The following is a 22,519-nucleotide window of genomic DNA, read 5'->3' as shown; positions in this document are numbered from 1 at the left end:
CAGCAGATGTTACCATCAAGCAAAGACCATGCCCCAGAGGCTTTGCACACCATCTCTTCTCCACAGCTTCCTCAGCTCTGGCTGACCTGGAGAGCAGTAGATCCAACCAGGGATCGGATTGGGGATCTGCAAATGCATCCCACCCTGAGCCCGGGCCACTTCTCTGTCCCATGGCTTCCCTTCCTGTCAGTTGCCGGGTGCCTGTGCTTCCGGGATTCCACGGTTACCTAGATACCTCAGTTTGTTGGCATTTATTCCAAACGGAAACCCTTCGCTGGTGCAATTCATTTTTCTTTCTTATTGAAAGTCTGCCTCTTCTTTACAAATAGGAAGAGGGGGAAAGATGCTCACCAAACTGAATATGTTAGAGACTCAAGCCTCACCTAGGCACCCACCCCCTCTGGGGCCTTTTCCAAGATATATCTGGATACACCAGGATACCCCCCAAGACAGCTTAGACAAGGCTTGCTACGAAATCTGGAAACGGGTTCAGGACCTCCCTGATGGACTGAAAATCAAAAGTAGAGAGGAGGGGCCCCCGGCCTACAAATGCCCTGCGCCAACAGACAGCAGGGGGGACACTAGCTGCTGCAGCCACTCCCAGGAAGAGTGAGTGTTTGACAGACTCTTGCGATCCAAGCTTTCTGAGCCCCCACAAACTCATACCAGTTTTCTGGGTCAACAGTATCTATGAGCGGTGATGTGACTTAATGTGAAGTAATGTCCAACAAACCAAGTTCAATCAGTGCTGCTACTGACACATGGACACGCAACACAGAGACACACACATCCACGGGCACTCAGGGCTGGATTTTCATCTTAGAGCTGCTACACACCTCCCGGCAGGAATGAGGATGACAGTGTTATGTCAGAGGGGGAATGGATGGGTGAAAACTGAGTCAGTGCTATGCTAAATTATGGGACAACTTGCTTGACACAGGTGCCTCTATGGAAAATCCATCCTTTTAGGCATGTGCGCACACAAACACACACACTCACTAACTGCCACCTGCCCCTACACACAGTTGGGAATAATTTCACACACACACACCACACACACACTCACCAACTCCCACTTGCTCTTACACACAATTGGGAATAACTTCACACACACACCACACATACGCTCACCAACTGCCACCTGCCTCTACACACAGTTGGGAATAACTTCACACACACACACTCACCAACTCCCACTTGCTCTTACACACAGTTGGGAATAACTTCACACACACACACTCACCAACTCCCACTTGCTCTTACACACAGTTGGGAATAACCACACACACACACACACACACACAACACACACACACTCCCCAACTCCCACCTTCCCCCTACACACAGTTGGGAATAACTTCACACACACACACACACCACACATACGCTCACCAACTGCCACCTGCCCCTACACACAGTTGGGAATAACTTCACACACACACCACCACACATACACTCACCAACTCCCATCTGCTCCTACACACAGTTGGCAATAACTTCATACACACACACACACAACACAACACACACACTCCCCAACTCCCACCTTCCCCCTACACACAGTTGGGAATAACTTCATACACACACCACACATACACTCACCAACTCCCACTTGCTCTTACACACAGTTGGGAATAACTACACACACACACCACACACACACACTCCCCAACTCCCACCTTCCCCCTACACAATGTTGGGAATAACTTCACACACACACACCACACATACACTCACCAACTCCCACTTGCTCTTACACACAACACAACACACACACACACACACTCCCCAACTCCCACCTTCCCCCTACACACAGTTGGGAATAGCTTCAAACCCGTAACTCTAATCAAAAGTTTGGCAAGTGTTGATTGGGTCACATAGACAGCAGGAGAGCTGAGGAAAAGCAGGAAGGAAAGGGTCGAATCATTTAAGGGCCTGGGACAGCTATTCCACAGTAGAAAGGATCACAAACTAAAAATAGAAATATGTAGACAAAAGTTAAACTAAACCGCCAAGAAACCAGACTCTGCATACAATGCAACACCACAAAATCAGTAACACATGTCCTCTAATACAGTGCAAAATATAAAGACAGTAGATGTAAATTTGAAAAAACTGATACATAACAATCACCACTTTACAAATTAACAAATAAAAATAAAACAAATAATGAGAAAAAAAAAATACCATTTTATTGGACTAATCCCCGCAAGCCACCTGATTCCATCCACACAAGCCTTGAATTGTTTATATTAAAGTATAAAAAGAAACAATATTCTGTACAATTGTCAATTTATAAATTAGTGTCTTCTCCCCACTCTCTCTTCCCCATTTCCCTTCAGCGTACTCAGTCCACTCTCTCTCCACTTTCCTTCAGCGCACGCACATAAAAACAAGCAAGTAATTTTATATCATTTTCATTCTATTCATTCATAGAAATTAAAGTCTAAATATTGCCAGTAACATAACAAAACATGATTTTACAAAAATAATTCCCTGCACAGTCAAGCCTGCAAGGATTACTAGATGTCTTTCAGCAGCTCCCCTCCCTCCCTCCCCCTTAACTTTGTGGCCAAGTCAAAATGATCTACCGACAATAAAATTTTAAAAACACAAAGCACGCTATATGCAGAGAAAATGTTAATTATCATTTATATTCCACGGGTTTTCAAAGAGGTCAAAGCAGATGACTTTATGCAATGTCACCTCAGTAACAACTATACAAAAATAGACAAATATTCCTCCTCCCTTTTTCCTAACCGCGATAGTGGTTTTTAGCACAGGGAGCTGCGCTGAATGCCCCACGCTGTTCTCGATGCTCATAGGCTCCCTGCGCTAAAAAACGCTATTGCGGTTTAGTAAAAGGGGGCCATAGTGCAAAATATAGACAGCATATATAAATTCTCAAAACGGACACATTTTGATCACTAAATTGAAAATAAAATCATTTTTTCTACCTTTGATAATTTCATCAGTCTCTGGTTGCACTTTATTCTTCTGACTGTACATCCAATATTTCTTCCCTTCTTTCAGCCTCCTGTATGCTTCCTCCCCTCCAGACCTCATTCCCTCCCCAAACTTTTTCTTTGTTTCACCCTGCCCCTTTCTTTCTTTTTCTCTCTCTCCATACCCCCTTTCTTTCTGTATGTCTGTCTTTCTCTCTCTCTCCGTGCCCCATTTCTTTCTTTGTTTCACCCTGCCCCCTTCTTTCTTTCTCTCTCCATGCCCTCTTTCGTTCTGTCTGTCTTTTTCTCTCTCTCTCTCTCTCTCTCCGTGCCCCATTTTTCTTTGTTTCACCCTGCCCCCTTTCTTTCTTTCTGGCTCCCTGTCCCCCCCCCTTTCTTTCTTTCTCCCTGCCCTCCCCTCCCCCATGCCACCACCATTGGGAAAATGCTGCCACTGCCACTGGAGAATAGGCTGCCACTGCCATCATCGGGAAAAGGCTGGCGCCGAGTTCGCCCTGCTTCTCTTCCCAGCGGGGCCGACAACTCTCGCCGCCCGACGTCAATTCTAACATCGGATAGGACGTTCTGGGCCAGCCAGGCAGCGATTGGCTGGCCCAGAATGTCCTCTCCGACGTCAGAATTGAGGCGGGCGGCAAGAGTTGGTCGGTCCCAAAGGGAAAAGTAGGGAGAACTCGGCACTGGCTTGTTCCCGATGGCGGCGGTGGCACTCAAGTGGCTAAAGAGCCGCAGTTTGTGGCCTAGGGAGACCACTGGAGGGTGGCCAGCTGTGCACCCCCTTGGGGCGTAAACCTGGGGTGGACCGCTCCCCCCCCACCTTGGTATGCCACTGTCTGTACCTCATTCCCTCCCTATGACCAAAAATTTTCCTTTCTTCTATTCCTGTGTGCACAACCATCTTTCCCTCCCTTCCTCTCTCCCAAGTCCATGCCTTCTGTGTCCAAAAAATCACTACCGCCCCCACCTCTCTCCCTCCCTTCCTCCATCCTCTCTCCCAAGTTCATGCCTTGTGTCCAAAAATGCACTCCCTCCCCCCTTTTGTGTCCTCGTTTGCCTCCTAGACCTCATCATAGCAACTTTCTCAGCCAAATACAACTCAAGCCGCGAGGCTCGTCTTCTGCTCCTACCTGCCCTGCCGCGCACACAGAGCCGACCGGACGTCTTCCCCAATGTCAGCGCTGACATCGGAGGGAGGACTTAAGCAAAGCCCTCCCTCCCTCCGACGTCAGCGCTGACATCGGGAAGACTTCCGGTCAGCTATGTGTGCGCGTCAGGGCAGGTAGGAGCAGAAGACGAGCCTCGTGGCTCGAGTTTTATTTAACCCCGCGGGTCCCGTCGTCCCCGTTCAGCTCTCTCCTGTGCAGCCCCTTGGGGCGTGCACCCGGGGCGGGACCGCCCCCCCCCCCTAGGTACGCCACTGAGCCACTGGAATGGGGCTTTCCAAACTTTTTCTGGAGACCACCGAGCCAATCAAGTTGGGGGGGGGATTTGTAGAACGAATATGCATGGGTTCACTTTGCAGATCCTGGGTTGAGAATGCATATAGGAAGTAACTTTGAAGCATCTCAAATTGTTGAACTGGAGGAAAGCATTGAGAGAGGGGGAGGGGCATGGATTTGATGCACTGCTTTTCTGTGGTACAACCAATATGTCCACTTTTCTAACCTGTAGGTACAATCTCTATCCCTAGTGAGCTTACAATTTAACAATCTAAGTTTTTGTATCTGAGATTATGAATAACACTGTGCAACAGAGGTTTAGGAGCATGAATTGTAGTGTGTGTTCTATAGTGATTTGGGGTCGCTGACCTTAATTTTTCAGTAGAATCCTCTGATTTGGGGCAAAAGAGCATTATAATGCAAAAATTAACATTTTCGCTATATTTTCTAATGCTTAGAGTAAATGTTATAACAATCTCTGAAATATTAAAACAGTTTGTCTCAAATTAGATTTTTAAGCGAAAGAATTAATTTTAATGATGTAGTGTTAGTGATGAGCACGGGGAAAGCGTTCACCAGGACATTGCTACAATGGAGAAACGATATCAGGGCAGATGGAATTCATCAATGCTGGCTGACGATTTGTTGGACAGTAATTAGAGATGCTCCTAATCTCGTTTATAAACGCATTTCAACAGCAAAACAGGAACTCTTAAAATCGGCGCAATGCGTTACATTATGACGTTTCATGCTATAAATATTTGCGATTTGCTCAAAAACTATATGTGATCGAAGAAAACGGAGGCTCTTTTCATGCGCAGAAGGTCAAGTTAAGAACATAAGAAATGCCTTCACCGGATCAGACCTTAGGTCCATCTAGACCGGCGACCCACGCACGCGGAGGCTAAGCTAGGTGTTCCCTGATGAATACCTTGTTTACCCGTATCCCTCAATGTGATTCGCAAGAAGGTGTGCATCCAACTTGCCCTTGAATCTCCGAATGGTGGTCTCCGTCACAACCTCCTCCGGGAGAGCATTCCAAGCGTCCACCACTCGCTGTGTGAAATAGAACTTCCTGACATTTGTCCTGGGCCTGTTGCCCCTAAGTTTCAGTCCATGACCTCTTGTCCGTGTCACATTTGACAATGTGAATAACGATGTTTCTTGCTCTATTTTGTCGAATCCTTTTAGTATTTTAAAAGTCTCTATCATATCCCCTCGCAGTCTTCTCTTTTCGAGGGTGAACAATCCCAGTTTTCCGAGCCGTTCCTTGCAGCTCAGATTCTCCATACCTTTTACTAGCTTCGTGGCTCTCCTCTGCACCTTCTCCAGCAGGGTTATATCCTTCTTTAGATAGGGAGACCAGTGTTGGATACAGTATTCCAAGTGTGGTCTGACCATTGCTCTGTAAAGCAGCATTATGACGTCCGCCGATCTACTCGTGATTCCCTTCTTAATCATGCCCTACATCCTGTTCTATAAAGTAAACCTTGTTTTCTTCTTGCCGCAGAAAAAAGTTACAATTTGTTGAGCAGTGTAATTAAGTGACTTCTCCAGGGTCACAAACAGCCGCAATCACAGGCATCGGAACAGGAGAGACCACAGGGACCATGGTCTCCCCCAAAATTAGCGGTCAGAAGAGTCTGTTCTGGCTCTACTCCCCCACCCACCTCCTCCTGGCTGCTGTAATTTTAAATCTTCAAGCAGCGTCGCTGCAGGAATGAAGATTTCCGGGGCAGTCCTGCTCGTTGGCACTGTTCGGCGGCTGCTGGAAGATTTGAAACTACAGCGGCCGGGGAAAGTAGGTGGGGGAGTCGGGAGCTGGAGAGAGAGGATCCTGCTGGGACTAGGGCGGAGCCTTTCGGGCCCTCCCCCCCCCAAATGAAAAAACGTACCACTGCTTATGGCCACCATGGGAATCAAGCCCTGCTCACTGGGCTTCTCAGGCCATTGCTTTTGTAGACAGGCTTTCCAGAGATTCAGAACTTTATTATACTAGTCGTGAAGGACAAATGGAAAATATCTGTCAGGCCATTCACAAGAACGGTAATTACTGCAAGGAGATGAGAGAAAAGCAAGTCCAAACAGGCAGTGTGGTTTACCAGCTGGAATGGAAACTAGATCCGTTATGTTGATTAACAAAAAAGAGAAAAAAAACCCCTAAATCATCTGTCTGATGCCTTATATGAGTTTTCCAGTCATTTCAATGAACCAAAATGCTTTTTGCCTTTGCGGTCCTGAAGCCACGTAGACTGGTTTGAATGTGGGACATTAATAAATTCTGTGTCCTTGTAAGCTTTTGATGGTGATAGTGGCTAAGTTACCAAAAAGTGGAGGCATTTGAGATGTCCCAGAGCTACTTGTTGAGCGCCAATTCTGATTGCGCCCAATCTGTTCTAGAGCATTAGCACAATAATAATAACGTCATTCTTTTATACCGCCATAACCCAAAGTTTTAGGCGGTTTACACTAAAAAGAGCGAAATACAGTAATACAGTAAAAAAATGCAAATATTTGTAAAATAGAATTTCAATAATAAAACTCACTAAGTAATAAACTTATCGAACAAAGTGGTCTTAATTAATTTCCGAAAACTGCAATAGGATAACATAGCTAACCAAGATTGTTGCCTACCAGCTTGAAATGCTAGGGTCCTATCTAAGACCATTAATTTTTGGATAAGCAAATAAGTAGAAGTTTCTAGTTTCTCTTGATGGTCTATGCAACACAAAAGGTAAGCTGGAGACAATCCCGATATCAGCTTAAAGCAGATACAGGAAAATTTGAATAGTACTCTTGTCTCCGAAGTAAACGATAATATGGACTAATATGGTCATTCTTTTTTAAACCAAAAATCAATCGATCAGCTGTATTCTGAATTATCCTTAATTTCCTTAGAATTTTTGTGGGTGCTCCTAAATAGATGATGTTACAATAGTCTAAAATAGATAAAACTACACTTCTCCTTCGGTATTCGCGGGGGTTAGGGGCAGAGCCGGACCGTGAAGTGTGAAAAATCGCGAATAACTTTGTGCCGGCTCTGACCTATCCCCGGACCTTACCTGGTGGTCTAGAGACTTCGACAGGAGCTCACGGCAGCCATTTCCTATTGGCAATCTGCCCGGGGCAGGAGCGTAGGAAGATCGCTCCTGCCCTGAAAGCCCGCTAGACCACCAGGTAAGGCCGAGATGCCGGGGGGAAGGCGGGAGGGAGGCGGGGAAGGTCCGAAATAAAGTTGTTGTTTTTTTCCGACCTTAAAGAAAAAAAAATCACAAATAACCGAATCCACGGATGCTGAAACCACGGATTCGGAGGGGGAAGTGTAATGCCTGCACCAATAGTCTGAACGATAAAGAATCAAAATATTTTTTTATGGTTCTTAATTTCCACAATGTAAAAAAGCATTTTTGTACTGCTAAGTTTGTGTGTTCTGTTAGTGTTAAATGTTGGTCTAGTGTGACTCCCAGGACTTTGACCTGGGGGCCGCCACGTGAGCGGACTGATGGGCGCAATGGACCACTGCTCTGACCCAGTAGTGGCAATTCTTATGTTCTAATAATCGGGTAGTCATGTCCATTAAGATGAAGCAATGAGTTTGTTATTAAGTCAGCGCTAGTGGATCTTAGGCACAAACACTTAGGCCATTGTCCGCGGCTGGTGAAAATGGTCAGGCCTAAGAGTCCTGCGCACCTTGTGTTATATCTTATGTTTTTTGTGTGACATGTGTTTTGTGTGGCATCGTGTCCGTGGTCCAGCCGCGCTTCTTCCATGCGTCCGACCACCTTGGCGTCATGCGCCATAGCGCTTAGGCATGAAACTGGCAATCGTAGCCATCTTTGATGCACATCAGTGGTGCACACTATAGAATGCTCCCCTATATGCATCAATGTGGAAGACATTGAACAGACTCCTGAAACGCCATCTGGTTTGCAAAATGAAATACGGGCGACTGGTGTTTGTGGCTGTGAGGAGGATTGCTGTAAATATTGATGGCGGTCGCTGTAAATGGTTTGATGTTTTTATGTGTTCCTTTAGATTGTATTTTTGTATGGTTTTATGTTTGTAATGATATATGTTTGTTAATTGTATAAGGTGAATAATAAATAAACACGATACATAGTAACATAGTAGATGATGGCAGATAAGGACCCGAATGGTCCATCTAGTCTGCCCAACCTGATTCAGTCAAAAAATTTGTTGGGTTTTGTTTTTTCTTCTTCTCCTTAGCTATTTCTGGGCAAAAATCCAAAGATCTGCCCGGTACTGTTCTTAGGTTCCAACTACTGAACATAAGAACAAGTCTCAGTCAAAGCTCACTCCAGCCCATCTACACCCTACCAGCCATTGAAGCCCTCCCCAGCCCATCCTCCACCAAACGTCCATATACAGGCACAGACTGTGCAAGTCTGCCCAGTACTGCCCTTAGTTCTTCAATATTTACTATTATTTTCTGATTCTAGACCCTCTGTGTTCAGAGTTGAAGTCCTGACCCCAGATTCTTCTCCTCATCTGGGGTTGGCGATGCCTGATGTGGCATTCACAGTCACCGGATGGGGAGGGAATCCCAGCTTCCTAGAGCAGCAGTTCTCAACCCAGTTCTTGGGGGGAACCCTCAAGGAATATGCACGAGGTTTTTATGTACTGCTTCCAGTGCATACAAATATATCTCATGCATAGTCATTGTAAATAACCTGAAAAATTTGACTGGCTAGGACTGGATTCAGAATCCCTGATCTACAGTAACCAATTTGCAGCTCATTTAGGGTGCTTCACTGGCTTCCCGTGTTCTGGAGAATTCAGTTCAAATGCGTGATTTTTAAAATTTTGTATGGGATTTCCCCCCCCCTTAATTCCTGTCTTTTTCAATTCCTGTTTACCATCTCATTCAAGAAATATTCAGAAATATAAACTTGGCTTTCCATCTGTCCAGAGAATCAAAACTATATCCAATTTTTGAAAATCTTTTGCTTTTCTATCTGCAAAAATTTGGAATGAGTTTCCATCGGAGATCAGGTTACTTTCTCAATTAACAACTTTTTGGAAAATGTTGAAAACTCATTTATTTCAAAAAATCTCTGGATTGATTCTTCTTTTCCAAGTTAATATTTGGAGTAGAAGTTATCTGTACTCTCTAGTTGAATTTAGGAAATTTTGTTAACTAAGTCGAGCCCTTCTTGTGAGGGATGAATCAGTATATAAAACTAAAGATTGGATTGGATGGGATTTATTAATTACCCATGTCTAACTCTCTCCCACAGATCCTTGGAGCAGAACTGTGACCAGGATGAAATCTCTCGCCTAGTTGAACAAGAGTACCTGAGCCTCACGAAAGAGAACCTCAGTGAAGCAGAAGTGAAAAACTTACATCCCAGTGAAGGCAGGAACCCGGCGCACGACCTCTATGAAACCTCCTTACAGACCAGTGTTGCCCTGCCTTCCGCGGACCAGTTCGCCGACCAGAAGATGGCTGTGGAGAAGATGCTGAAATCAATAATCGGCTGCAAAGGCAGAGAGGAGAAAGTGAGACCTGACTGCGAGTCCCAGTTCTCCATGAAACCTGCCATGGCTGCTCCAAACTGTGCTCTCAACAGCATGATATTGGCAGAAGGAAGTGGTGGCAGCCCCCTGGCTTCCAACAAGGAGATCACATACCTGCTGGCCCAGTTCCCACTGAAGCACATCGAAACCTCCAAAGCCCCTGACAACAAGGTAGTAATGGAGGAGACGAAACTCATCAAAGACTTTCTGAAAAGCAGCATGTTCAGCTCGGCCAGTGGGAAGAAGACTGCCCTGCCTGTTCCCATGCTGCCCAGCAGGGCGGCGGAAGGCCAGGCATCTGTACAGAAGCGTCAGCTTCCAGTGTTTGCCAAGATGTGTCTGAAAGCCGATTCTGAGATGGGCACAGGAGAGATTCTTAATATAGGTAGGAGAATAACTGCACGACTCATTCAGCCCAGGCTCTGCGGAGCACAGAAACACACTTCAGATTTTTTATTCTCTCCTGCTGTAAGGTTTTAAAGTTGGTTCTGGTGTCAGTAGAGTGCCATGTACAGCTTCACTTTCTGAGGATACAATTCACTGTTGCGTTGTGTCATAAATCTATAAGATGATGGCATGGTCTGTGCTGTTGGACCAACATATAATTCGTTAATGCCTGAGCCTGGCAGAATCTTACCCTCAGCACTCAAGTTACAAGCTCATGGCCCACAATTTGGGTTATCTAAGGAGGCGCTGTCCTTTTCATGAGTTGCAAAGGCCCCTCTCTCTCACAGGCTTCAGCTCATTTAGACTTTCTTGTACTTAGCCATGGCAGAGGTTGCTACCACCACCCGACGTTCTAAATCAGTGGTCTCAAACTCAAACCCTTTGCAGGGCCACATTTTGGATTTGGAGATACTTGGAGGGCCTCAGAAAAAATAGTTAATGTCTTATTAAAGAAATGACAATTTTGCATGAGGTAAAACTCTTTATAGTTTATAAATCTTTCCTTTTGGCTAAGTCTTAATAATAATATTGTCATTTATAGCTAAAGAGACATATGATCAAGAAACTGTTTTATTTTACTTTTGTGATTATGATAAACATACCGAGGGCCTAAAAATAGTACCTGGCGGGCCGCATGTGGCCCCCGGGCCGAGTGTTTGAGACCACTGTTCTAAATGGTCCAATGCTGGTCCATCGGAGCATTTAATGGTCTGGACTGCAGTAGAAACCTCTACCACGGCTTAGTAAAAGTGTGTGTGTGGGGGGGGGGGGAGGGGGAGAGAATGCATATCTTTAAGGTCTGATTCTGTGAGGTCATCTGCCACAGGACATACTCTTTCCATTTCACACCCTCTTTGCTTCCTGCTCCTGAGGCAGCTGCTTCCAGCTTTACTGACTGTTCAATTACGGTTCTGCAGCAAGGGATAAGACCGCTGCACCTTTCAGGACCCTGCCCACAATGCCCTGGATCAGGCAAGTTGCTTCTACAAAAGAAATGAACAAGGCTGCCGCTCCTGGTATGTTCTCACCATTGACACACGGAAAATCATTGGACTAAGGCCTGAATTCCATAAACGGTGCCAGTATCGGCGGCTGCCTAAGAAATAGCAGCCAATTGTGTATCAATCATGCATGAGCGCTATTTGTAGAATCGCGGCTGGGTTAGTTGTTTTTTTTGAAACACAGGCGCCTCAATGTTGGCCAGCATTTTAAAGACCTACATTTAAAGCGCCGGTCTCGTGCCTACAGAGAGGCCTAGGGACGCCTACAGATGCCCAAGGACACTTCTAGCGCAAACCACGCCTCCACCGGCCTAGGTAGCCGTAGGCATCCCTATGTACAGCGAGAGATTAGAGAAACTGGGCCTCTTCTCCCTTGAAAAGAGGCGATTGAGAGGGGACAAGATCGAAACATTCAAGGTACGGAAGGGAATAGACTTAGTAGATAAAGACAGGCTGTTCACCCTCTCCAAGGTAGAGAGAACGAGAGGGCACTCTCTAAAGTTAAAAGGGGAGAGATTCTGTACAAACGTAAGGAAGTTCTTCTTCACCCAGAGAGTGGCGGAAAACTGGAACGCTCTTCCGGAGGCTGTTATAGGGGAAAACACCCTCCAGGGATTCAAGACGAAGTTAGACAAGTTCCTGCTGAACCAGAATGTACTCAGGTAGGGCTAGTCTCAGTTAGGGCGCTGGTCTTTGGCCTAAGGGCTGCCGCATGAACGGACTGCTGGGCACGATGGACCACTGGTCTGACCCAGCAGCGGCAATTCTTATCTTCTTATGTGCCTCTGTAGACACAAAACCAGCACCTTAGAATAGCGCCTTCAATTTTTTTTTTTTTTTTTTTAGAAACGTGGCCTCTGATTGGTGGTTAGGCGGCAGTAAGGCACCTACCATTGGCTAACTGCAGCGCATCCTGTACAGTGTTTAGTCCTCAATGGAGGTACCCGTCCTCCTCTCTGCACCCCTCCCCCACCCTCCCCACTGCTGCATGGGTGCACCGCTTCCCTTCCCCCCATACCTCTGTAACATTCCTGGTGTGAGCAGTAACCCCCAATCTGCTGTCGCTCCAGTGTCGGCTCTTCTTCTGACGTCACTTCCTGGACCCAGTTTGTGGGTTGCTGCTCGCGCCAGGAATGTTAAAGGGGTATGGTGGTAAGGGAAGCAGCACATGTGTGGCAGGAGGGGGAGGGGAAGGAGTACCTAAGTTTTAGCGTCCTTTCTAGAATTCTCCCCAGAGAGTGTCAAAGGCTCCGGTGCAGTTTCTTTGTTATTTCAGTATTTTGCAACATTGAAAGCCTTAATATTATTTTTAGTGAAATGAGCCAAAATTCTGTTTTTCTTTTGTTTTTAAAAGAAATCTAAACAGGACATCTCGATAAAAAAATTTCTCATTTCATTGCAAAAGATATAGGAAGGCAGCGAGAGGAGAAAAGATGATAAAGAGGAGGGAATGGCTTTTTCATAAAGACAAGCTGAAGAGGTTAGAGCTTCTCTTTCTTGGAGGAAAGATAAGCAAGAGAGGATTCGAGAAACATTTTTACAATTATAAGTGGGCTGAACAAATTGATGGGAGCCAGCTATTTAGTCTGTCTTACAGTCCCGGAAATCAGGGCATCACAAGAAATTATTTTGGTTTTGTCCTTACGCAAAGTTGAAAGCTGGTATATTAAGTCTTCCAGTATATTAGAGTAAAAGCATTTTAAGAAACCATAATTATCCCCCTTTTTTACTAGAGGTTTCTACCGCGGCCCGGGGCAACATCAGAGAACCTAGCGCTCTGCGATTTGGTAGAAACCTTTACCGCAGCTTAGTGAAAAGGGGGAGGGGTAAATATGGAACTTATGCCAAAGTATTGAGATAAATGGAATACAGTATAATAATAATAATAATACCTTTATTCTTCTATACCGCCACAATCTTGCGACTTCTAGGCGGTTTACAATCAAGAAATCTCGTTATAACGGACTTCAAGGGACCTGGAAAAACAGTCCGTTATATCCAGAGTTGCATTTTTTTTTAAAAAAACTTTATTTAGGTCAACTTGAAACAACATACAATCAATGAACAGTCACTGCACAAACATATCAGCAACATGAATAACAAAACTCAGCAAAACATTGGTACGGCACATAGATATGATAGAGACTTACAAGATCATGAAGGGCATAGAGAGAGTAGAGAGGGACAGATTCTTCGAACTTTCGAAAAATAAGAGAACAAGAGGGCATTCGGAAAAGTTGAAAGGGGACAGATTCAAAACAAATGCTAGGAAGTTCTTCTTTACCCAACGTGTGGTGGACACCTGGAATGCGCTTCCAGAGGACGTTATAAGGCAGAGTACGGTACTGGGGTTCAAGAAAGGATTGGACAAATTCCTACTGGAAATGGGGATAGAGGGGTATAGATAGAAGATTACTGCACAGGTCCTGGACCTGTTGGGCCGCCGCGTGAGCGGACTGCTGGGCACGATGGACCTCGGGTCTGACCCAGCAGAGGCATTTCTTATGTTCTTATGTTCTTAACCCTAAAAGATGTTCTAAAGCCTTATGTCGTACTGTACTAGAAAGAAAAATACTCTGTCATTTTCTTCTGGGCTGCATTTTGATTCTATATCACCGGCACGCCATGCGCCTTGTAGGCGGAGCCTGCATGTCCTTTATAACCAAACAAAACTACAGCTAAATGCAGCTCTGGGGACCAAATTGGGTGTATGCGAAAGTCCGCTATATGCGATGATTTTCTGTATGTTTATAAAGGTGCACGGCCAGGACCAGCGGACCTCGATCGCTAAAGGCGAGGTTCCGTTATAAAAACATAAGAAGTTGCCTCCGCTGAGGCAGACCAGAGGTCCATCTTGCCCAGCGGTCCGCTCCCGCGGCGGCCAATCAGGCCTAATTGCCTGAACAGTGTCCCTGACTAATTTTGTAACTGCCTCTAATCCTATCCCTATAACGTACCTCTACTCCTATCTGTACCCCTCAATCCCTTTGTCTTCCAGGTACCTATCCAAACCTTCTTTGAAGCCCTGTAGCGTACTCCTGCTTATTACATCCTCCGGTAACGCGTTCCACGTATCCACCACCCTCTGGGTGAAAAAGAACTTCCTGGCGTTTGTTCTAAACCTTCCCCCTTTCAATTTCTCTGAATGCCCCCTTGTACTTGTGGTTCCCCATAATTTGAAAAATCTGTCCCTGTCTACTCTTTCTATGCCCTTGAAGATGCGGTATATAAAAGGCTTAGTTTAGTTTAGTTTAGTTTAGTTCATGATCTTGAAGGTTTCTATCATGTCTCCTCTAAAGTCTCCGCTTTTCCAGGGAGAAAAGTCCCAGCTTTTTCAGTCTGTCAGTATATGAGAGGTCCTCCATACCCTTTATTAGCTTAGTTGCTCTTCTCTGGACTCTCTCAAGTACCGCCATGTCCTTCTTGAGGTATGGCGACCAGTACTGGACACAGTACTCCAGGTGTGGGCGCACCATTGCACGATACAGTGGCAGGATGACTTCCTTCGTCCTGGTTGTGATACCCTTCTTAATGATGCCCAAAATTTTGTTTTCCTTCCTTGAGGCTGTGGCACACTGCGCTGACGCCTTCAATGATGTGTCTACCATCACTCCCAGGTCTCTTTCAAGGTTACTCACCCCTAGCGGTGATCCCCCCATTTTGTAAGTGAACATCGGGTTCTTTTTCCCTACATGCATGACCTTGCATTTCCCTATGTTGAAGCTCATTTACCACTTTTTGGCCCACTCTTCCAGCGCTGTCAGATCTTTTTGGAGATTTTTGCAGTCCTCCGTGTTTTCAACCCTGCTGTATAGTTTGGTGTCATCTGCAAATTTAATAACCTCACATTTTGTTCCTGCCTCCAGGTCGTTAATAAATATATTGAACAGGAGTGGTCCCAGCACCGACCCCTGCAGAACTCCACTCGTGACCCATTGCCAGTCTGAGTAATGGCCCTTTAATCCAACCCTCTGTTTCCTGTCCGCCAGCCAGTTTTTGATCCATCGGTGGACCTCCCCTTGCACCCCGTGGTTCCATAGCTTCCTTAGCAGTCTTTCGTGTGGTACCTTGTCGAAGGCTTTTTGGAAGTCTGTTATAACGAGATTATACTGTAGCTGAATTCAAAAATCTTTCAATAGATTTCCAGAGCTGAGCGCCAAGAAAACAAGAGATGGAGACTGCAAGCTCACTGCTGGGATCGGACAGTAATAGCATGATTTCATTTAAAATCTTATGTTTTTCTCCTGTTTGTGGATAGAGAAATATGCAAGTTCAAATGGGATAGGTGTGTGAGAAGGATCTTGGGATAAGGTGGCGTGGAGCTCCTGAGATAAATACTCATGTGTTCCGAGAAACGACCTAGAACTTCAACCGACCCTTTTCCCTTCTTTTCCTCTCCCATCTCTCACTTTCCATTAGGTCTCTAATCTTCAAGCCCTCTCCCTACAGAACAGATTGTCAGCAGATCTCACCGCATGGGGTTTCCCTCACCTTCTCTTTTCACATTTCCATACATATATAGATATAATTAAGTCTAGGATTTCACTTGCAGGGATTGGTTTAGTCCAGAGGTAGGCAATTCCGGTCCTCGAGAACCGGAGCCAGGTCAGGTTTTCAGGATCTCCACAATAAATATGTTTGAGATAGATTTGCATCTCAAGGAGGCAGTGCATGCAAATCCATCTCATACACATTCATGGTGGAGATCCTGAAAACCTGACCTGGCTCCGGCTCTCGAGGACCGGAATTGCCTACCCCTGCCCTAGGGGGTAGACAGGCAGTACGATTCCCTGACCTCCACACTTAACAGCAAATAAGCTTCAATTTAAATTTTTGACTCAGGGAGCACCCTCAGTGTTGGTTTGAAAGCTCTTAAGAGTAGCTGTGTTTGCCGGCTCTGCTTAAGAAAGCAGTGCCGGCAAACACAGCAGGCAATGGACCCGACATGGACCGGGTTTTGGCATAACCACCTGTGTCAGGGGTCTGCACAAAGTAAAACACTACGTACATACATGTGAAAGTGTTGAAATAAGTGGCCTTAAGCAAGTATCAGGGAAGAAAAAGGACAGCTGTGAAGAGATGACGTAGCAGTGTTCAAATTAACCAATAGTGACATGACAAAAAAATAAGCACAAAAATTGGTTATGGCAGCTTTGCCAATTTGCGCCAGAACTAGTAAAGATTCTTTTTAGATCCAGGGCAGTCTGAATTGAGCCTCCCCATTCTGGACCTACCTTAAGGATGCCTGGTGGATTCAGGTGATCCTCTAGTAGTAGTTGCTCCTGCCTGTGACCAGACTAGAGCAGGAGTAGGCAATTCCAGTCTTCGAGAGCCAGGTCAGGTTTTCAGGATATCCACAATGAATATGTATGAGATGGATTTGCATGCACTGCCTCCTTGAGATGCAAATCCATCTCATCCATATTTATGGTGGAGATCCTGAAAACCTGACCTGGCTCTGGATCTCGATTACCGGAATTGCCTACCCCTGGTTTAGTCCTTTCCTATTCTGTGGTCCCAGATTCTGTGAGATGTGCGATATTGATCTAATGATTCAAACCACAAGCTTCAGTTTAAGTGAATCCAGATCATCGTTACCTGGTCGATGTTGAGGGCAAGAGGGCACTTGGGACATTTTTTTTCTCCTTTAAGGACATGACAGAGATGGTGAGATACTGAACTGGTCACTTCACACAGAGACATGTTCCCCGTTGTATCGATTAGAAAAAAAATTTCCAAGGCTACCTCGCTAGGTTGCCTACACAAGTTATGTCGTATGATCTCCACTTGAACAATTCAGATATTATTGTAAACATTAACAGAAAACTTGAGTAACTATGAGCTCCTACTCCACATACCCTGGCTTCAGAGTGAGGTTCATTACTGTCATGGGATGCATGTTTGGAGACATTTATTTATAGAGATTTATTAACCACCTTTATGAAGAGATTCACCCAAGGCGGTGGACAGCAGGTATAATTCAACATAAAACGTACAATTTTGTTAACAGCACAACAGTAGTAAAAAGACCGAATATAGACATAAATACAACGAATGAGGTAAAGTCAAAATCAATGAATTGAAACCCAACAAACCTCCCCCTCCCCCTTTTACAAAACTTCACAAGCTGTTTATAGCGCCGGCTGAAAGCTCTGCGCTGCTCACAAGAACTCTACGAGCGTCGGAGCAGCGGCGCTCTAAACCGCTTGTGTGGTGTTTCTAAAAGGGGGGGGAAACGTTTGGGCAGTCTCCGTCGAGGGCTAGACACCGTGATTTTCCACTTTTTCCCAACAGAAAGAAAAAAAAAAAGTGGAAAATCACTTAAGTGTCTAGCCCTCGATGGTTGGGCTGAGAACATTTCAGCAGCCCCCTCGTAATAGAACTACCATGAAACAGTTTCAAAAATATACTTATTAAAAGCACCGAAATTCCAATGAGAGATAGAAGTCATACAAAAAGGGCGAACATTCAAATCAAATGGATATGACGCTAATGCTTTTCTATAATACATCTTATCCTATAGCCAAGGGCTCAGATGCAGATATTAGATGGGGACAAGATGGGCGGTGCGGAGTGCGTTGGGATAAACAGATGGGGGCAGGCTAGACTCAAAGGAAGCTGTTTATACAGTTAAAGAAGGTATAAGGAACTGATTTACCCCCCTCCTTCACAAAGCCGTGCTAGCGTTTTTAGTGTCGGCCGTGGCCATAACAGCTCTGGCGCTCAGAGGAATTCTATGTTACCGCGGCGGCTGATGCCAGAAACTTTGCTGCGGCTTTGTAAAGGAGGGGGTTAGTTAGTATGTGTGCGGTAAGCTAGCCCTGGTGCAGAATGAGTGCTGAGAGTAGAGTCGGTGCAACGGATGGCCACCAGCATGGTCTCGGGGCTCAAGGATCTATCGTACGAGGAAAGGCTGAAAAATTTGCGGCTGTACTCGCTCGAGGAACGTAGGGAGAGAGGAGACATGATCGAGACGTTTAAGTATATTACCGGCCGTATCGAGATGGAAGAAGAGATTCTCTTTCTCAAAGGACCCTCAGTTACAAGAGGGCATCCGCTCAAACTCAGGGGCGGGAAATTTCATGGCGACACCAGGAAATAGTTCTTCACCAAGAGAGTGGTTGATCCTTGGAACGAGCTCCCGGTGCAGGTGATCGAGGCAAACAGCGTGCAAGAATTTAAGAGCAAATGGGATGCCCATGTGGGATCCCTTAGAGCAGTGGTCTCCAACTCAAACCCTTTGCAGGGCCACATTTTGGATTTGTAGGTCCTTGGAGGGCCTCAGAAAAAATTGTTAATATCTTATTAAAGAAATGTCAATTTTGCATGAGGTAAAGCTCTTTATAGTTTATCAATCTTTCCTTTTAGCTAAGTCTTAATAATAATATTGTCATTTATAGCTAAAGAGATTTATGATCAAAGAAACTGTTATTTTACTTTTGTGATTATGATAAACATACCGAGGGCCTCAAAATAGTACCTGGCGGGCCGCATGTGGCCCCCGGGCCGCATGTTTGAGACCACTGCCTTAGAGGGTTAAGCCAAGGGAACCTGTCACTGGGAGTGGGATCCCTAGGATAGTAGACTTGAGGGTGGGTCAGTAGAGTGGGCAGACCTGATGGGCTATGGCCCTTATCTGCCGTCATCTTCTATGTTTCTATGTTAACCCCCCTAGGCATTAAAGGCTTGGGTGAAGATCCAGGCCTCACCTGCTTCCTGAAGTAGAGATAGTCTAGAACAGACATGGGCAACTCCGGTTCTCCAGGGCCGGAATCCAGTCAGGTTTTCAGGATTCCCCCAATGAATATGCATGAGATCTATTTGCATGCACTGCTTGGTTTCAATGCATCTTCATTGGGGAAATCCTGAAAACCCAACTGGATTTCGGCCCTCAAGGACCGAAGTTGCCAGTCCCTGTCTAGAATTAGACGTAGCCCCTCTGGAAGTAAATTCCATGCATGGGGACCACTCCTGATAAGGCTCGCTGGAGTTCACCCCTCCCTCCTCCATCTCCTTTCACCCATTTCGTCACTTTTGCCAATCACTTGAATTGTCCATTGCTTTGAATCTACTTAGGCCTAGAGCAGGGGCAGGCATTTCCGGTCCTCGAGAGCCGGAGCCAGGTCAGGTTTTCAGGATCTCCACAATAAATATGCACGAGATAGATTTGCATCTCAAGGAGGCAGTGCATGAAAATCCATCTCCTACATATTCATTGTGGATATCCTGAAAACGTGACCTGGCTCCGGCTCTCGAGGACCGGAATTACCTACCCCTGGATTAGAGTGTCACATCATACAATTTCTTTCGATCAGGATACAGATAGTAACATACAATTAAATTTTAAGTCATGATGGCTTAGCCCATTACATGGCACCTGCTTAAAATTAGTTGAAAATTGGTTATCTTTTTCTCCATAATCTCCTCCTGTGCTGTGTTTTCTCATAGCCGTGTTTGAATGAATTTCTTCAACAAGGTGGTTAATAAAAACATTTGATACAAGAGGAAGAGGAGATGAGCAGTAACATAGCAGTGATCACAGCCCGGGTCTGAGACAAAAGCGAGCGTACACTCTGTAGCAATGTACGTTGATCACCTTGGTAACATGTAGGTCAGGAAAGGCTGAAGAAGTGATCAAAAGCATGAGAGACGCACAATAAGACATTCCAGACTGTTCCGTTGAAACGTTACTGCATAAGAAGGCTCTCTGACGTATTCTTTGGCTGAAAGTCAAAGCTCACGCCACCAAAACAGACCCCCCTCTCTCACAATGATAAAGGGTACTCATACAATACAGTGTGTGGTGCAGTGGTTAAAGCTACAGCCTCAGCACCCTGAGGTTGTGGGTTCAAATCCATGCTGCTCCTTGTGAGCCTGGGCAAGTCACTTAATCCCCCCATTGCCCCAGGTACATTAAATAGATTGTGAACCCACCAGGACAGACAAGGAAGAATGCTTCAGTACCTGAATAAATTCATTGTAAACCATTCTGAACTTCCGTGGGAGAATGGTATAGAAAATTGAATGAAGAGTTTCAGCCTCTGATAACCAGAGCTGGTATTGTGACATCATAATGCCTCATTCCACCAATAAGAGGCAACCTCATCAGTGATGTCACAATGGCTTCATTGTCCTAGACTTGGCTCACTTTTTTGATTTGTAGAGTGGTGCAGTGGTTAAAACTACAGCCTCAGCACCCTCAGGTTGTGGGTTCAAACCCACGCTGCTCCTTGTGACCCTGGGCAAGTCACTTAATCCCCCCCATTGCCCCAGGTGCATTAGATCGATTGTGAGCCCACCAGGACAGATAGGGAAAAATGCTTGAGGACCTGAATAAATTCATGTAAACCGTTCTGAGCTCCCCTGGGAGAACAGCATAGAAAACTGAATAAATAAATAGTGTGAAAGGTTTCAGCATCTAATGACCAGAGCTGGTATTGTGACATCATAATGCCTCATTCCACCAATAAGAGCCAACCTCATCAGTGATGTCATAATGGCTTGATTGTCCTAGACTTGGCTCACTTTTACTACATTTTGATTTCTAGAGTGGTGCAGTGGTTAAAGCTACAGCCTCAGCACCCTGAGGTTGTGGGTTCAAACCCATGCTGCTTCTTGTGACCCTGGGCAAATCACTTAATCCCCCCATTGCCCCAGGTCCATTAGATAGATTGTGAGCCCACCGGAACAGACAGGGAAAAATGCTTGAGTACCTGAATAAATTCATGTAAATCGTTCTGAGCTCCCTGGGGAGAACGATATAGAAAAATGAATGAATAAATTGATGAAGGGGGCAAAGAGTTAAGCTCAGCCATCCTGCTTCCCCATCCTCTCCACGAGCTCAAGTCCACCTGCCTCCTTCTCCACTGTTCCCAGCAGAGAGTGGGCTGCCGGCTCTGTAATCATGTGTTTTATTTAAAGTCTCTCCCAGCAGTGAGTGGTAAACAAGCGTAGGAATGAATTCGAGCTCTAAATCATTCCATTTCAGTCTCCAAACATTACGAGATGGTGACAGAGACTGCAGTAAACGTAAGATTAATTACAGCCACGGCATAGTGCATCTAACTCTTAAAGAAGAAATATTTGTGTATTTGTTTTGGAACAAGCAATGCATTCTCTCTCCTTTCTTCCGCTGTAGAAGAAAACCAGAGCACGAGGGAGGTAAATAAGTTTGATGACGATGGCGGGTGCCAGCTGTCCCAGATTAAGAAGGACGCTGTGTGTGATGAGAACCTCGGCAGCGTCAAGCAGAATAACGCATTTGTTTGTAACAACATAAAAATGTCAACGTGGCCTGCAGACAAGAACATGCTGTATCAGTGTGGCAGTGCACCGAGGAATCTGGACGGGCAAGCAGCCGGCAGGAGTAAAGTGGAAGCGGAGGGAATCGGAATGAAATGTAAGGGCAGTGCGGTGCGGTCTGCTGGGGCTGAGGGTGCTCCTTCTTCAGCTCGGGGTAGGATTTGGGGCTCCCTGGGGCATGTGTTGATTGCACCTCCCCCCCACAAACATTCTTTTTCAGTCTCCGCCTCCTCTGCTCACCCTGTTCAGGACTGGGGTGACGAGAGCAGGTGCTACCAATGCTCGGCCAATAGGGTGGAGTCTAGTCATTCCCTTTGTTTGCATTCCCGTAAATCAAAATCATTTTCCAATGATCAGAAATAGCCTTATTGGGTCAGACCAAAGGCCGATCAAGCCCAGTAGCCCGTTCTCACGGTGGCCAACCCAGATCCCAAGTACCAGACAGAAACCCAAAGAGTAGCAACATTCCAGAGCTGAGATTGTGATGTCATAAAGCCTCATCCCACCAATGCCCAAGAGCCAACCTCAGCAGTGATGTCACAATAGCTTGATTGTTCTAGACTTGGCTCATAAGAATAGCCATACTGGGACAGACCGAAGGTCCATCAAGCCCAGTATCCTGTTTCCAACAGTGGCCAACCCAAGTCACAAGCGCCTGGCAAGATCCCAAAAGACAAAAATAGATTTTATGCTGCTTATCCTAGGAATAAGCAATAGATATCTCCGACTATATTTTAATAATGGCTTATGGACTTTTAGGAAATGATCCAACACCTTTGTTTGTTTTTTAAACCCTGTTAAGCTAACTGCTTTTTACCACATTCTCAGG

General features: G+C 45.6%; 1 protein-coding gene across 1 annotated transcript in view; it reads left to right on the top strand.

Annotated features, from left to right (window-relative positions):
- The first annotated feature begins 343 nt into the window (after window positions 1-343).
- C8H1orf94 (chromosome 8 C1orf94 homolog) overlaps window positions 344-22,519 on the top strand; it is a 44,019-nt gene continuing 21,843 nt past the window's right edge. Inside the window, exons 1-3 of the mRNA XM_033954560.1 lie at window positions 344-609; window positions 9,661-10,325; window positions 21,527-21,787. Of these exons, the coding sequence (XP_033810451.1) occupies window positions 344-609; window positions 9,661-10,325; window positions 21,527-21,787 (1,192 nt within the window). The remainder of the gene's footprint in view (window positions 610-9,660; window positions 10,326-21,526; window positions 21,788-22,519) is intronic.

The sequence above is a fragment of the Geotrypetes seraphini genome, chromosome 8, assembly GCF_902459505.1.
Source record: "Geotrypetes seraphini chromosome 8, aGeoSer1.1, whole genome shotgun sequence".
Taxonomy (NCBI): domain Eukaryota; kingdom Metazoa; phylum Chordata; class Amphibia; order Gymnophiona; family Dermophiidae; genus Geotrypetes; species Geotrypetes seraphini.
Note: the sequence above shows the minus strand (reverse complement) of the source record. Positions and strands in the feature narration are given on the sequence as shown.